The sequence below is a fragment of the Dryobates pubescens genome, chromosome 1, assembly GCF_014839835.1.
Source record: "Dryobates pubescens isolate bDryPub1 chromosome 1, bDryPub1.pri, whole genome shotgun sequence".
NCBI classification, from domain to species: Eukaryota; Metazoa; Chordata; class Aves; order Piciformes; family Picidae; genus Dryobates; species Dryobates pubescens.
In genome coordinates, this window is record NC_071612.1 from 4,481,845 (window position 1) to 4,499,120 (window position 17,276).

Genomic DNA, 17,276 nt, shown 5'->3' on the forward strand with positions numbered 1-17,276 from the left:
CAGCAGCTTGCTTCTCCCCGCAGCTCAGGGCAAGGCTTAGCTGTGTGCTCTCCTCTTAGGCTTGCCTTATACCTTACTCACAGCTTCACGCCCCAGACTCTCCTGTTGTGGCACATAGAAGGGTTATTTGGTGAGCCATGAACTCAAGGAAGCCTCGAAACACGACTGTGGTGTTCTCAAGGAGTGTCAGGTGTCCTGCAAATGGGAATGAATCGTGATGAAGGAGAAGCTGGAGCAGGCACAAGCACAGTTAGGTGCCAGCTGTCACTGGGCAGCTTCTTGCTGCTTCCTCCCTCCATTCCTGGCCCTTGTGGATGGTGCTCTGCCCTTCTGGGACTAAATTCCTATGTGTAAGGATGTCCTACTTGTTCTCATCCCCTGCTGCTAATTCCACACTGCTGTCCTGCATGCCTGGGACAGGTAGATAGGTCTGACTCCTCTGTCACTTCCATGAGGTGGTGATTGTCCCTGAGGAGGGACCGGAGCTGAAACAGGTCAGGATCATGTCCCTACCTCTCTACTCTGCATAGAGCAGCAATTCCAGGCCTATTGGGGCAGCCCTGTGGCTTTGTGCCAGTGCTGCACAGTTGCAAAACTGTTCTCTGAGCAATATAACAGCAAGCTAATGCTGGCATCTCTTCCCACAGAGCCAGCTCTCCCCTGTGACCCTCTCTCAGCAGTATTCCCAAGGTACTCTGTATGCCCCAAGTATGACCAAGGTCCCTGTGCCACCTCCTGCTCCCATACTGCTGTATGGAGCAGCAGGCAAGCTGGCTGGCTACTGGTAGCCAGAAACAGAGGGGGCAGAGTTTACATCACTTCCCCTGGCTGGGCACCAGTTTGGGTCTTGCTTCTGCCTGAGCACTCATTTCCACCAAAACTTATGGGAACTTAGCATCTCCAAAACCCCTGTCTCCCCCAAATCAGGTTAAATCAGTCCCAAAACAGCTGAGTGGAGGAAAGGACTGGCAGATAGCAAAAGCAGATGCAATGCACGTTAGTAAAGCCCATTCCCTTAGGAACTGCAGGAGGTAATTCCTTGGTGTGAGGCAGGTGTAGGTACAGAGGAAGAGTATGTTGACAGATGGACATTCTGCTCTAGGCAGCAAGGTGTAGTTCATGTCCTCTCCAGCTCGCTGAGTGTCTGGCAGGAGTCACAGACACTCTGTTGGAGTTATGGTTCTGCAGACTCTCAGTGTCTGCCCCTGGGGTTTTGCAGAATTCTCTCTGCACTCTCCCAGAGATGGGTGGTTTGGGGTTTAATTCTGAATCCACCTCACATCAGCCAAGGTAAGAGGACTTGGTGGCTCTCCTGGAATAGTGACAGGAGTCCAGGTGCCCTTGCCCACGTGGCTGACTTCAGCTGCAGGGTAAATGGGCTTCGTGTCCTCTTGGCTTCTCAGTAGTGCTCCTGGATATTGGAAATTACCTGCTTTGTCTGAGTGTATCTGTGAAAGTCTGCTTTTATTAGAGCAATAATCAAGACTTAAAACTAGAGCTAAATGTAAGTCATTGACTTATTTAACATCATGAGTTTGTCCTTGCACAGCTGGACAGGAGGCATTGCCCAGCACAGGTGCAGTGAGGGCAGAAAGCTGGTAGTGACCATCTCCTTCCATCTGTCTCTCTCGGTGTTCTAGATACCGGCATCTTCCTTCCCTGCAGACACGCACTGAAGGCCCCTCACTGGGATCAACTTTGGGTGTTCAGGCATGGCCCTCCCCTCTCCGTCCATGCCCCTCTCCTGTGGCAAAATCCATTCCTATGACAGGGTTCTGTTGCATTTAAATTTGCACAAAACCAGGTTTTGTTCTGAAATTCCCCCTTGCAGGGAAGGCTCATTTATTTATTTCTCACGATCCTTTGAGGTCTCTTCCAATCTCTGCCTGATTCCATGACCAGCTTGTCAGATGCTCTGGAGATGGACATTCCTTCTGAAGGATGAAGAATCACCTGTTTTCTTGCAGGTAGCAAGGTCTGTGGGCACCAGCTGAGAGTGCCCTGCCGCAGCCACTGCTCCCCTTCTGCAAGACACAAGTGCAGCAAGGGGATGGCGCTGCTTTCATCTTATTCTCGGAAAGGTGACCTCCTTCAGTGGCAGGCATTGAGATTTATGTAGTGCTGGGGTCAGAGACAGAAACTTGCTTCCACCCTGGTCTGGTGAGGTGCTGAGAACTGATCAGTATTAGGATAAATATCCATTAGAGTATTTGAATGTCTCTCCTGTTGGCACGACTAAGAGTAGCTGGCACCCAAACCATGTCGATGTGAGAGTGCTTGCTTTTGGTTGTCAGGTGGCAAATTTAGGCTCTACCTGGAAGGTTTTTGGTTTGGGTTGGTTTTTTTTTTGGGGGGGGGGGGGTGTGGTTTTTTGTCTGGTTGTTTTTGTTGTTGTTGTTTTCAGTTGGGTTGGTTGGTTGGTTGGTTTGGGGTTTTGTTTGGTTGCTTGATTTTTTTGTTGTGGTTGTTTTGAGCAACGATGGCTGATTTATGTTTTTTTAACTGGTGAAAACAGAGGGCTTTCAGATGCCTCAGTGGAATGCCATTTTGGTTTTTTTCAGGGTGTGCCCCAGCTGCAGCAAGATGCTGCTTTCTCGGTGCCTTTTCTGCCACAATGATTCTTTTGGTTTCCAGAACACCCAGTGCATCTGCTCTCCTAGTCTTTTTCTTGGTCCTCAGTCCTGGTGACTCTGCCCTCTCCCAGCCTGGTGACTTGCTGTCTCTCTCTGTCTGTTACGGTATGGCCTGACCTGCATTTTTTGCCCTGTCACACCTTTGAGTTCTGCTCAGAGCACCTGAGGTACTGTCTTTCTCAAATTGGAATTAATAATTAATATAAAAAGCTTGAAGAAAAAAAGATAAAATGACTTTTGTTACATAGTGTAATAACTGTTTGTAGATACTGTTCTGAGATGTAGGAATCTATTGGTGATATAAGAGGTTTTGTCTGTAAATAATCTGTTTAGAGTCCAAATGATTTTAATAAAGAGAATTCTTACACAATAATTCAATAAATTTTAATATACAACCTGCCTGTCGTGCTTGCCTTGCACGGTGATGAAACTGCTCAGCATCTGTTTGCATCTTTTGCTTCCCAAGTGGAAACTGGGTACTCCTGAGCACCAGGTCCTGTAAGCTGTGCCAGAAGCGTGGCACTCTTCCCTTCTGTCCCCTCCATAGTCTGTGAGGTATCAGCTGCCTTTCTTTGAGTTAACCTTGCAGGGGTGGCTCCCACATGGCGGCACTTACGCAGTTCCCAGAGGCAGAGCAAGGACCCTCCCTCTGCAGACAAGGAGCTGGGCTGTGGCTGTGCAGGCTGGCAGGAAAGCATGTGGCATCTTACAGCTCTGCTAGTGGTTTTCCCCACAGTGGGTAAGCAGGGAGGGGGCTGCTTAAGGTACAGTTTACGTTGATCACTGTCATCCACCAGCATGAGGCAGAACAAGTGTCCCTGAATTAGCAAAACAATTTAATTCTCTAATTACACAGCTCTTGCCCGACATAAAGCTGGCTCCTGGCCTATCTATTCTGTCTTTCCCTCCACCCCTCTTCCTTTTCTAGCAGCGTTTTGGATACAGGCTGCTTCTTCCCTCTCCTTATCTGTGTCATGTAGCTGCTTTAGTCCCTCCTTTCCATCCCTGCGCCTTCTCGCTGGCCTTTTAGGGGTGATCAATCCTTTATCCCACGGGGGCTGCCCCGGGCACACAGCCTGCTGCAGCCTCTGCCCCCTCCCCTTTTATTTTTAGTGCAGGGAAGGCAGGTGAGAGCAGAGGGGCACAGGCAAGGGGAGCAGCACTTCGGGAGGCCCTGACCCCAGCTTGGCAACCCGGCTCTGCAGCAGAGCTACTGCGAGGCAGTCTTAACCCTTTGCTTCAGGGATGGGGCTGGGTCTCTGCAGCCTCAGTGAGGAAACCTGAGCTGTAGGAGCCCAGGGCCCCAGTAAGGGGGAGGCTGGGGCATGCCCAGCTCTGGTGCAGGGATGGGGGGGGCAGCAGTGTGGGGGGAACAAATGAAAAAGGAAAAACAAAAGGGGGGGGGGGGGGGGGGGAATTTTAAAAAAAAAAAAAAAAAAGGAGGAAAAAACCAAAGCCATAAAACCCCACAGAGTTTGCACTGTGTGTGGCCATTTGCTCCTCGGTGTTGTGTGGGTGCTGGGGAGCTCGGGTCCCACCTCGGTGGCTGCCAGGCAAGCAAGGCTGTGGGTTTGTGGAGCTTGTCCCCTGTCAGGCAGGGGCTGGGGTTAGCTGTGCCAGGCAGGAGAGGGTGCCATAGTACCGAGGCTGAGCCTCAAGTCCTGCCGACGTGCTGCTGGGAGCAGTGGGAAGTGCCAGGCAGTCCCACAGCTTCTGGATCTGGGGACAGTGGAACAGAGGGAAAGGATTTCTCTGTTTCCATGTCAGTAGAGCTGTGAATTTCCCTCTATAAATAGTTGCTGTGGAGCTGCAGCAGGCTGACAGACCTTCTGCCAGGGAAGCTGGGGGAGGCAGGGAGAGGCCAGCAGTGAAGTGAATTCATGGCAGCTGTCCTAGGTCTCCTGCTACCCCAAAGCCAAGGCTGTTCCCAGAAGCAGTGCTGTGATCTGATACCCTGCCCTGCTCCTCACCACGTCCATCCAGCGACACAGAAGAGTTTGGTCTGCTCAAGGACACCCCTCCCGGGCAGCACAGACTAAAAGGAGAGCAGGACCAGCTGGTATCTCACTTTGGGGAGCTGCTGGATGAGAGAGTGGCGTGCCCTGCCTGCGAGCTGCTGCACGGTAAGTCTGCACAGAGCCCCGGGGCTCGGAGCCCCGTGCTCTTACAGGGCTGGTTTTATGCCGCATGTTGCAACTTGCAGGGATGTTGCACTCAGCAAAGGCTTGTACGTCTGTGTTCATGTGGGAGACAAAGGTGTGTATTGCCCTGGGGAGCTCTGCAACTCGAGAGGGCCAGGCATTATAAGATGCAGCTGCTGGTGGTCAGCTCCTTACACCGCTGCAGATCAGGTGGAGTTGTCCACTGTTCCCTGCTCATGGCGCTCACAAACCTGGCAGGACCAGTATGTTATTTGAGATGAAGTTCCCTGACCTGGTGTGGGCCTTCAGTAAGCCAGTAAGTTCTGCATAATGTAGCTTTGAATGACAAAAGCAAGATAGCTTGATTTTAATGTAAAGATGTCAAGCTATGAAGGCCTTCAAAGCATTGGTTGCCCTTCATCACAAAGCTTAGAAAAATACGGTTTAGTCTCTTATACTAAGTTGCATAGCAACACTCCTCATTCTTTGCTGGGGTATCCATCGAAGTAGGGTGGATGGGCAGACTTGCCCCACCTCCACATCAAGAACACCAGAGCCCAGTGAGCTGCCCAACAGCTCCATCAGCCCTAGTGCTAGGATGTGTTTTACACTGTCTGTGGGTCCTACTTTCCTACTGACGTGTCCTGCTACCATAACAATCCACCTAGGGAAGATGCTGTTGAGATCCCATCTCCACACTCCCACATTTTCCTTTGGCACAGGAATGGTGAGTGCATTAAAAACAGATTTAAGGCTGTGGCCTGGCTCTCAGCTCAGCCCTCACTGCCCTAATGGTGTGAGTGAAGAGGGACTGGGCAGATTCTGATGGTGCAGGAACTTGTGAAGATACTGGCATGCTCAGTCTGTGCACAAATAAGGAACATTCTTATTTCATCTGTTTCATAGCTAGCACATTAGTAAGGATTTGCTGAAAAGCATCCCAGAGGTTTGTGCCTAGAAGAGACTAATTCAGATCAGTGTAAATAGCATGGTTAGAGGTGTAAAAAAACAAGGTGCATGAGGAATTTTTATCTCCTCTTGGCTGCTGTGTGGCTTGGGTGAACAGAGCAATGCCAGCTCTGGCAGTTTAGCTTGTCCCTGAGAGGATTAGAGTCTTGAGTCCTGTGTGACCCTTGATTAGAACCATGCTGAGAGCTTCCTGGGTGCCCAAAGGCAGGTTCTGCCTTTGGCTGCTGTGCTGGGAGAGAAGCATCAGCACGTGGAAAGAAATGTTAGTCTTTCGAAGACGTCACACTTGTCAGCACCTGGAAGATGTTCCTGTCCTAGAACACCACCCCTCCAGGTGGCTCCTGCTGCCACCACCACTGCCAGCCCACTATAACTATCTCTGAAAAATCCTCCATGCAGATGGGCTCTTGGATTTAGCTACTGGATTTGAAGGACCCCTGCTAATGGTCTGCTGGGATTGTTATCACCTGTCACAAGCTCTGACAATGTGTGATAGCCTGAAGCTTTGGCCCCACAGCAAGTGCCATTTCTAAATGATGCAAGGCTGGGTTGGGAGCACCCTAGCTACAGTACCTTGTATCTGTATTTCCATTAGCAACACAGGCTCTTGGCTGCTACTCAGGGGACCATTGCTTCAGGGCTGGGGACAGCAGCTGCATCAGCCTGTCTGCACTGCCTTGGTGTTTGTACCTTGGGCTGCCATAGTAACACACCCCAGGAACAGCCTCCCCTTCGAGCACAGCCTCTTTCTAGGGCATCACGAGACAGTCAGTGATAAACCTGGGCTGCAGCTAGATGGGCAGTGCTGCAGAGTCTAAAATGCAGGCTCTGTTTCCCACCTACCTGGAACTAAAACCCAGGTGTGTCCCAGGTTCTGCTCCCCACCCATCTGCCAGCAAAAGCCCAGATGTGCCCCCTCTTCAGCCAGGATGGGAGTGGGTGCTTTCTCTGGCTGGGGCTGTGGGGGTGGATGCCATAGTGCCTGCTAAGCCCCTGAAAATCCACACTGGGCACAGGGAAACCTGAGATTCCCACCTGGCTCTGGCCCTGGCCCAGAGCATACTGCCAGGATTCCAGCCCAGCCCTAGCCAGCCAGCTTTTCTCTTCTGAGCTGTTAAAATGATCCCTGCTTCTACGAAGTGCCAAAAGCATTTGTGACAGCCCAGCTCCAGAGGCTGCTGAAGCAGATGGGAAGGGAGGGGGCAAGAGGATAACAGGGTAGAAAAGGGAATCAATGTGTGCAGTATGCAGTAGAGGTACAGCTGCCCTGCAGCTCTCCAACTCTCTTCAAAGAAGTGAAGTGCTGAAGATCACACCACCTGAGCCCCGTGACCCAGTTCCCCACTGCCTCCATCCCCCACGGCAGGGTCTGCTGCGCCGCTGGGTGATGGAGGAGCGGCCGCAGGAGGAGCGGCCGCAGGAGGAGCGGCTGCAGGAGGAGCGGCCGCGGGAGGAGCTGCCAGCATCCCACGGCACAGGTCAGTCCTTGGGCGTGTGGCTCCAGACCGGAGGTTGTGCAGGGCTCTTCCCAGGCCAAAGAAGGCCACGGGTACCAGCTAGCCTCTCCTCTGGGAGGACAACTGTCCTCAGCTGCTCTGGCAGCCTAAGAGCATTTAGCGAGGTCAGTAATGTTGCTTGGTGACGGTCCCCACAGGAGGCCACCACCCTGTGCGAGAAGGAGATGTGTTCAACACACGGTACCAGGCCCTGCACAATCTGGGTTGTGGCACCTTTGCCACCGTCTGGCTGTGCCAGGACATGAGGTGAGGGGCTGACTGGCTTTTGGGGAGGTGGGAATGGGTGCCTGATCTCCTGGACAGGACCATCCCCTCTCACAGAAGCAGCAGAGTACAGCTGCCTGTGCCAGGGTACATCAGCATCCCCAGAGCCAGGACAAACCTGGTAGCAAAATTAGTGGGGTGCAGTGAGCAGAGCTGGTCCTTGGAAACCAAAGAACATAAACGAGGTGGGATCAACCCTTGCTCTATATTGGCTCGTCTTATTTAGACCCTGCAGTGTTCATGCTCTGCCTTTTTCTTTCCTGCCCTTGCTTGTTCCTGGGGCAGCTGGGTCACTCCAGCATATGCTGGCTGGCAGCTGTGAATTGTTTTCCAGGAAGAAGAAACACGTAGCTGTGAAGATTCTGAAGAGCAGGGAAGGCTTTGCTGAGGCTGCCCAGGATGAAGTTGCTCTTCTCCGCTGCGTATGTGTGTTCTGGGGGCTTTGCTCCAGGGGGATAACCACTGAGTTCAGGTCTGAGCATCAGTGTCTTCTCCTTCCACATCTTAATCTGAGAAGTTAGTTGATGAACAGGAGAAAAACCATCAAGTTAGGGAATTCATAGTACTCAGCCTGGCTCAGCACTGGCCTCTGGAACAGGCACCTTCTCCTTTCCCGTGTCATACTGGGGGTGTCACAGGTCCCCCATACATCCTCCCTTTGCCCTGTCAGCCCATTTCTTTCAGCTGAGACCAAAATCCTGTAAATAGGAGGAGCCTGCAGAAAGAGAAGGCAAAACCAACAGAAAAAGAAGAGGTAATGTTGTTCTCAGGTGGGAGATGGGAGCGTGTTCACTGCATGAGTGTATTCCTAGCTCAGAGGGCATTGCTGATACCGAAATAAAAGGAAATATTGGAGGGGGAAAACAAACAAACAAAAACCCAACCACAAACAACAACAAAAAGGTAGGATGTAGCAAAAATGTAATAAACCTCTGAAGACAGAAAGTTTCCTCCTGCCTTTGCTAATGGATGTGGTAATGATGTGCCCATACCTGGGTCTCAGCTAGTTACCTTTGAAAGTGGCTTGACCTGATACTTCTAGAAGGCTTGCAGTTACAGTTTTTTGAGTTTGCCTAAACATGAAGTTCCATCAGCTTTAGGTGAGTAAAAACCATTCAGTTTTGCATTTCAAAGTACTCTGAGGCCTTTCTCCAACATGTTTGAGAAAGGTTTAGTTCACATCTGTAAGCCCCATCTAAAGGGACATGAGCCAGACTGGGTGATGCAAGAGGAAGTACCAAGTGGCACTAATTTAGTGTAATCAGAGGGCTGCTTTTCCACACATCAGCACAACCCTGCGCAGGGACCAAGCCTTTCCCTTGATTTATTACCAATTCTCTCTGAAGGACACGCCTTCCCAGTCAGCAGAACACAGCTGGTTCCCAGGGCTGTTCCCACAGGCACAGGGTGGTCAGTGCCTGCAGAGCTGCCAGGAGAGGATCTCGTCTCCCCTGCTTCCACAGCTGCTCTCCTCTGTCGTGCCAGCACAAACCTCCTGGTGCTGGGGCGGGCGGATCTGGCATCTGTACTGCATGCCACAATCCTGCCAGCTGTGGCTGTGGGGAGAGAGAACAAAAGGTACAAATAGCTGCAGCAGGATCTGTGCTCTGTGAGAATTAACTCTGGGAACACCTTGCCACACAGGTGCTGGAGCAAGAGCTGGGAGATCTGTCACACCTGTGCTTGGGCTGACCAGGGGTTAACACAGCCCGGCACCCTGGGCCAGCAGCAGATATCCAGACAAGTCTAAAGACCAGCCAAGTACAAAGTGCTGCTCCCACTGAATGTTCCCCTGGCCTACAACACTTTCCAGATGAAGATTTCTTGGGCCAAGAGTGATGCCCAAGAGTGGGCAGTAATTGTTAGTGGATTTCAAGAGACTTGCCCTGTGTTCCTGTGAACCCAGACAGGCTTCAGCACTCACAGCCCCCTGTGACCAAAATTGCCACCAATTACACATGATGCATGATGAACATTATCCTCTGCTTTTATTTTGAACCTTCCAAGTGCTAGCTTTGATGGCCTTTGTTTCTTGTATGAAAGATCTGTTCACTCCCTCTGCCACCACTCAGGATCTTGCAGATCTCTGCACTACTTGCCCATAGCCAACCCTTTTTCACCCCAAAGCAGCCTACTTTGCTGAGTTCCTCCAAACATGGAAGCTGCTCTCTACCCCAATAGGATAGAGAGCCATTGAGAGGCCAAGGGCACCCACAGGTACTCTGTCTCACTGCAGCTCCTTGTGAGAAATTGCTGAACAAAAGGTGTGGCTTTTAAAAGGCAAGGTCCCAGCCTGCTACTCTCAGCCAGAGTGGGGCAGGGCCATCCTTGCTCTAATGAGAAGCAGCAGAGCCTGCAGAAGGGCAAAGGAAAAGTGTTCCTGCCGGGAGCAGGGTGCTGTCCTCTTGAGGGAATCCACTTCTAGCACAAGCAGGAAAAGTTTCTGGGTCTGGGTGGGATAGAATAAGAAGCATGCTAGACACTGTTAACAGGCTCAGGTTGAGTTATTTGGACACTGTGAGGGTCCTACCTCAGCAAGTGTTAGATAACGTACAGGCTCTGCTTGGGCACATGGAGCATGGTTTTGCTGATGCTGCATTCATGGCATTTGCCATGAAGTACCAACACCTGGAAGAGAAAGTCTGTAGAATGGGATAAACCAGGAGCATGATGTCCTTGTGCACAAGCATGTCTCTAACTGCAGCTTTCTTCCCCCTCAGGTGAGCAATATGAAGAAGAAGGACCGGTCAGGAGAAAATATTGTCTCTCTGTTAGATGACTTCAGAATGATTGGAGAGAGTGGTTTCCATATCCTTCCGCTGAGGGTGCTGCACCTCTGGGTCAACAAAGCCTAGGCTTGCCTTGGAGAGTTGGAGGATAGTGTAAAACTGAGCTCTGTGCTCCAGTGAGGAGGAGGAGCAGGACAACAGCTGGATTGGGGCACATGGAGGTGCCTGGAAGCGAGAGGCTGTTATAAAGAGGTATTTGGCTGCTCTGGTGAAGGGCAAAAGCTGGCAGTAGCATCTTCTTTCTGTTGGTGAATCCCTGACTCTTTCCCACATGCCTGCTTGGTATTCGAGGTGCTGGGCCCTTCCCTGCAATGTCTAATGAATAACTACAGAGCCCAGGGACTGCCTTTGCCATCTGTGAAAAAGTTTTTACAGCAGGTGAGAACTTAGCTGGAGCTGGGTGAGGGCACCAAGGGACTGCTGGCTGAGGGGCATGCCAGAGTCTTCATCCTAGGGTCATCTGCCATGAGCTTCATGACTGGGGCAATCCAGAGTGAGTGCTCAAGGTGTGCCTTTTTTAAAGGAAAACAGCTACTTCTTTGGGGTGTAAGGAGAGAAAATGTTAATTAAAATGCAAAGTGGGAAGACATCACATTTCCATGAATACAGGGGCACTGCATGTTACTGCCCAAGCCTGCAGCCTCCTTGGGTTTGGTAAGGAGTCAGAGCCACCAGCAGCCCACAGCTCTGTACTGGGGACTCAGGGGTGGCACTTGTTTTCCCACCATCTCAGTAATCATGGAATTCTCCAGAGGGTCTGCTGCTCACAGGAGTAGCAAGGGAACAACCAGCCTGCTTCTTGTGGGTACGCTGCATGCGTCTCAGTCCTCCTGCTGCCCTGGCAGCAAAGCCAGACTGCTGGCATTTGCTTCAGCATCCAGCCTCTGGCAGGTCTGGCAGCTGTCTGCAAGGTACCACCAAAGGCTGCTTGAGGTGTCCCTCAGTAGTGATGTCTTTCCAGGGCTTTTCTAAATTGCTTGGTTCAGTTGGCTGGTTCTCCATCCATACTGAGGTCTTCCTGCTCAGAGCCAACTCCTCCTTCATCCCCTGTAAGGATGGGGAGTGCTGATCAAACATGGTGAAAATGTGGTTTCTTATGCATCAGCTGGGAATGGCTGAGGAATGGGAAGCCTGAGTAAGGCCTCAGACATTTTGCCTCTCATGCTGAGATTTATCAGAAGTCTGCACGCTTGCCAAGATGAAGATTTGTTATGCTGTGTCTGTGCCCTTCTAGGGACACTAAGAAAGAAAACCACTTTCTCCTTTCTCCTATTTTCTGGAATAGTCTCTTCTTCCTTGGAACAGCCTCTTCTTCCTCCAAAGAAGCTCTACTAACACCTGAATAAGTTAGCCAAAAATGTGGTGGCATTGATCTCTGTGCCCCATTTCACACCCAAGCTTTTTGCTTGATTAATTTCCTTATCTGCTTTAATTGCAGAATCTCAGACTCATTTCCCCCCCTTCAGCCCAGCACAGGGGTAGTATTTACTTCTGATTCATTCCAGTTTAGCTGTTTAAATATTTCCCCATGTTTCACAGTTACCATTTAAGGCTGGTATTTCCCTGGGGCTGGTGTTCATCCCAGAATAGAATTTGATAATACAGAGGATATTTGCCAGCCCTTTATGACTGACCAGAGTGTTTAAAAAACAAATGTAACTCTCCCAGCAGAGGTTTTTGCTGTTATTGATTTCAGATAGCGACTGTTTCACTCTGGCAGGCATTGTTTATCTCTCCCCTGTGACAGGCCAGACTCTCCCCACTCCATCATAAGCTGCTGTTTCCCTACATGGCCTTCTTGCACTGCCTTTAAGTTCTCTCCGCACATACTCACTCACTCACTGCCTCCCCCTCCTCCTGCCTGGGTTACACTGCACCTCCTCGTCTTTCTGTGTGCCTCCCAAGGCTGTGTCACCAGCTGTGTAACCGACCCCCAGCTTCCGTCTGAATGAGCAGCAGCAGGAAGGCACGCAGACAGGAGTGCTTTTTCAGGAGGAAGGTTCAGCTTTGTGATCATAATGCCTCCTCATAGCTCCATGCCCTTTCTGTGTGCCTGAGCTTGCTCATTTAGGCTGATGCATGTGGATTTTCACACTGCCTCTGCTGCATGTCACCCCCACCTCCCAGAAGCAGCCCCTTGCCTACTAGGAAGGTGGGGCTATGGTTCCCACTCCTCCTGCCACATTGTGCAATGAAACCTCTTGTGCCTTCTCCCACAAGGCCACCTCAGCCAGCACCACGATTTTGCCGGCTGCACTTTCAGCAGAATGCAAGGCCCTCACTACACAGGAACGATTCATTGCAGATGATTAGCACCAGGGCACACTCCCTTCAATGTCAGAATGTCCACCCCTTGCATGCCTGCTGTGCCCGGCTACTGAGAGCAGCTGGGGCAGGGGCAGCAGTGAGGACCCTGGCAATGCTGATGTGATGTGCTGCCTACTGGCCCAGGTGCTGGCAGGCCTGCACTTCCTGCACAGGTGCTGCCACATCATCCACACGGACATCAAACCTGAGAACATCTTGCTCTACAGCCGTGACAAAAGCCTCCAAAAGCTGCAGCCCAATACGCTTGACTGTGGCCAGAGAACAGATCTGAGGCTAAAAGGACCAGGTGAGCACTCCAGAGGGTGTTTGATATGAAAACAAATGTGTATTTATTGCCAGGAGGGAAACAGGCAGCAGGTAGTGATATCTTAGCAAAGATTCCCATCTCCTGCAAGGCCCAGTACAAAACAGTACAGCCAGTTTATGCTTTTGAGAGATCTCTCTCCTATCTCTGCTTAATACAATCATCAGGTTGAGGGGCTACAGGTTACCCCAGGCACATACAGAAATGTGGCCTTGCAGGAAGGTTTGTGTGAAGGACAACTACGGATCAGAGGCAGCTGTTAACAGCCACACCACAACCTCAGAGCTTGCTCTTAAAGCTTTAGGTACAGGAGAGCTCCCTTGTCTCTGGTGTTCTCAACCATTGAAAGGTTTACATGCAACAGGGTTTGTTCAGAAAGCTGCAAACCACTTCTGCTTTTTATTTCCCATATTTCTGAGGTTTGTGGGTGATTTGTATTACTGCTAATCTTCAAGGCATTTTGAGACACCATTTATTTGCAGAGAATAGTGTGAATATCGAATAAGAAGCAGGGCTGGAGAGTTTCTCTAGGGAGCAGCTCTTTTCCTAGCAATGAGACCCTTTATGTTATCCTTGCATGATGTTCTCCCATGAGCACTGCTCCCACAGGGATGCTGTTTTGTCTCTCAAACTCTGGGGCAATCAGGGAATGGTAAATTAGTGACTTGAGTCTTTTTGCTTGGAGCACAAAGGCACAATATTAGGCACAGTCTGACAGCTCACTGCAAAGCAATGAACTAGAAATTACCCTTTTTGAGGTCGTATGAAAATGCAACCCTTTATGGTGCTTGCCAAGCAGGCTGTGCCCAAGGTCCACAGCAGCCAGGCCTGCTGAAGGCTAAGAAGGTATGGTAGATATTTTGTGCTTGACTAGTAGGTAGGCTGTGTTCTCCTGAGCCCACAGTACTTTTAACTGTGGTGCTAGAGGAACCTGGCAGCAGGACAGGAGTACATGGTCACACCACTCTAGTCCAAGATGCTTCTCTTCCTGAACATCCTCTTAGGTGTTGACTGGATACCACCTTCTTGTGTTTCCTCAAAAAAAATAGAGAGGGGGCATTTTATTGATGATATAAGAAATACTAGGATTTCCTAGGCTGAAAAACAGTAAAGGTAGGCATCTATGCCTTCTCTGGGGTAGTGGTGCTTGTTGGTTCAGGAAGACCTGACTTCTTATCCTTTTAGGTGATCTTGGCAGTCAGTTGGAAGAAGATGATTTGATGAACATAGAAGTGAAAATTGCAGATCTGGGCAGCGCGTGCTGGACGGTGAGTCTGCTCCCAGTCTCAGTCCCATGATGATGCAGGGATGCTGTGTGCTTCTTTCCACCCTGCCACCCCCCTCTCCTGTGTCTGTCCTTTTATAGCTGTCTGTGTGCTGCACAGCTCTTTCAGTGTCCCAGGATGGGAATCCTGGAAACTGTCAATTTTGGATGTTTCTTCAGCTTGCACTTAGTCCTTACAATTAGAAATTCAAGACCATGTCCAGTGTGAAATGTTGGGGGAGAGATGGTCATGCTGGTGTCAATGAGGCTGAGAATGTGCCAGCCAAACCCTGTGCAGTGTTTAGTGCATGCATTTGGTCCTGCCCCACAGTGTCCTACTCACCCTGCAGGAAGCTTGTGAGGGCAAGCCATGCTGTTACTCATTTATGGAAGCTAGCCAGGAGCTTAGCTTGTTTCTGTTTCAGTACAAACCTTTTTCCAAGAAGATCCAGACCCAGCCATACCGTGCCCTGGAAGTGCTGCTTGGATTAGACTACGGCACTCCTGCGGACATCTGGAGCACAGCCTGCCTGGTAGGACCGGGAAGTGACTGGAACCAACAGGCCAGGGGTAGCATGGCCTCAGCATTCACCTATACATGCTGCATGTGAAGAAAACTTCCTTGCTGAGGAATAAAATGGGGCTGTCTGCACTCACTCTGGAGCACAAGTATGCTGCTGATAGAATTCACTCTTAATTGGTTTAAGCTATCAAGCAAGTCACACTCCAAGTATGTTAACACAGACTGGACTGAGTCAGGCACATACTGCTTTCCACACTGATGGAGCTGAAGGTGCTGCTTCACCATGGTACAGATCAAAGCAGAGCATTTCCATATTTTAGGATCAGTTCTGTGTGATAGTGAGGGAAATTGGTACTGTCAGAGGTAAGGGGAATAAAAACTCCAAGTCAGTCACTGAATTAACAATGCTTCTTCACTTCCAGGCATTTGAAATGGCAACTGGGGAGCGCCTGTTTGATCCTCAACCTGGAAAGTATTTCTCCAGAGATGATGGTAAGACTTCATCAGTTTTAGTTATTTCACTGACAGAAGTGTCACAATCTTTGCATCTAGATGTGCTTTCTCTCCCTCTCTCTAGACCATGTTGCTCAAATTATCGAACTCCTGGGGAGAATTCCTCCTCAAATTGCTTTCTTCTGGAACAAGTCAACAAATTTTTTCAGCAGGCCAGGTAGGAACTAAGCATAAGGAACTTTACTGTAAACCACTGTGGATCTCTGACACACTCCTACTCAGCTCACACTGAAACCTCCCCCAAAGTTAGGTTACACAACAGAAGCTACAAGCAGGGACAAAAGACAGGCAGTAACACTCCCTGCCCTGCCTGCCTTTGCAATCCAAGAGCATTCCAGGGATGAATGCAAAATCCTGAAAAAATGATCATAGCAAAAACCCAACAGGGAAAATACTCCCATTCTTTCTCCTTTGGGAGACTGGAAATGCAGGTAGGAAACAGCTGCATGCCATGAAAACTAAAGCATATATAACTAGCTGGATTTCACCCATTCACTGCCGGTGATCAGGAATGGGCCACTCGTATCCTTCCAATGTGATTGCTGCATTTAGTTTTCTAACCCAACTCTTCTGTTCTATCCCCCCAAATTCCTTTCCTTTCAACTCATTAGGTTGGCAATTCATCTTTTGACTGCAAGGCAGCACAATTCCACCCCCCTGCAACTTACCCTAGCACCTTCTTCCCCTGCTTTCCCACTCACTAGCCACACAGCCTCAGCCTACCCACAATCCAGCGGTACTAGTCTCATGCTGCAGTTCAGCAAGCACCTTCCTGCACTTTCACATCCTGTGCTCACACTTGCTCCTTCTATGGTGCTCAAAGGGAATGAATCAAAACCAATTCTTGCTCTATATTCATTCTGTGAGAACCAAAGTGGCATGACCTGAATCACTACGCATACCCCATGTATCCCTGGGAACAAGGATAGCTTCTCAGTCAGTAGCAACTCTTCTGGGCCCCGACAGAGGTTGAAGGCACAAAACATACGAAGCATTAATGTCCTGTGAGCTCTGGCACTGAAATAGCCTGGCGCATTGTGGATTGCATGTGGAGAGGCAGAAGGAACAAGTGGCAAGGGCTTTGGCATGTTTGTTCTGCGAACACTTAATTCACTATCAGCACGTGCTCATTTAAGTACACATGAATAGGGACACTCTAAACAGGGGCTTGGAAAGATCGTTTCTGAGAAATGCCTGAGAACAAACCTGCAAGGGGGAGCACAGGCGAAATATTCGAAGGTGACAACAGCGATCCTTCAGGTTTTGCATTGTGAGAGCTGCAGCCTCTGGGACCTGCAAGCGTAATGAATGCACTACGCTTACACTGTCTTTGCCAGGCGCTCTCCTGCGGATCTCCAGGCTCTCCCCTCGCGACCTCCACAGCATCCTGGCCGACAGACACGGCTGGACAAAGCACTCGGTTACTCCCTTCACCAGCTTCCTCCTCCCCGCGCTGCAGTACGCGCCCGAGCGCCGCGCCACCGCCGCCCAGTGCCTGCAGCACGCCTGGCTCAGCACCCCGTAACCGGCCCCTCGCGAGAACCAGCGCCGGAGCCGCCCCTTCGCCTTCAGCCCAGCGGGCTGCGCCGCAGCAGCCGGAACCGCCCTCCCGCTGGAGTGTCGAGGCCCAGGGCTGGCTGCCGTGGCGGGGGGCGGCGGGCGCTGCGCACAAGATGGCGGTGGCACCAGGCCACCCCTCGGGCACTGGCGGCTCCTCGTCTCCCACGGCGCTGCCTGGCGCCCGGCGGCCCGCCCCACAACGCGTCACAGCCTTTTCCGAGCGACCTCGGCGGCGAGACCGTGGCCGCCGCCGTTCCCTGTGCGCAGCCTCCGGCTTCGCTCCGCAGTTCCTCCCGTACTCGGGCTCCATTCGCCTTTCTTAAGCGTCGGTTTATCATGTAGTCCGCCTGCGGCGCGAACTGGAAGCGGTAATTAACGTCCGGTGGTCTTGAAGCCTGTTTAATCATCGGGCAAGGTCAAGCGAAGGCTTTTTGTGGCCGCCCGCGACGGCTCTTTCTCCGGGCCCGCAGT

General features: G+C 50.9%; 1 protein-coding gene across 1 annotated transcript; it reads left to right on the plus strand.

Annotated features, from left to right (window-relative positions):
- Positions 1-4,820: 4,820 nt before the first annotated feature.
- LOC104305112 (SRSF protein kinase 3-like) lies at positions 4,821-16,770 on the plus strand. The gene is made up of 12 exons (XM_054167816.1): positions 4,821-4,889; positions 7,110-7,221; positions 7,398-7,506; positions 7,859-7,946; positions 10,245-10,332; positions 10,585-10,691; positions 12,765-12,927; positions 14,131-14,213; positions 14,635-14,742; positions 15,155-15,224; positions 15,310-15,402; positions 16,583-16,770. The coding sequence occupies exons 1-12, from the start codon at positions 4,821-4,823 to the stop codon at positions 16,768-16,770; spliced, it is 1,278 nt and encodes a 425-aa protein (XP_054023791.1).
- Positions 16,771-17,276: the final 506 nt, after the last annotated feature.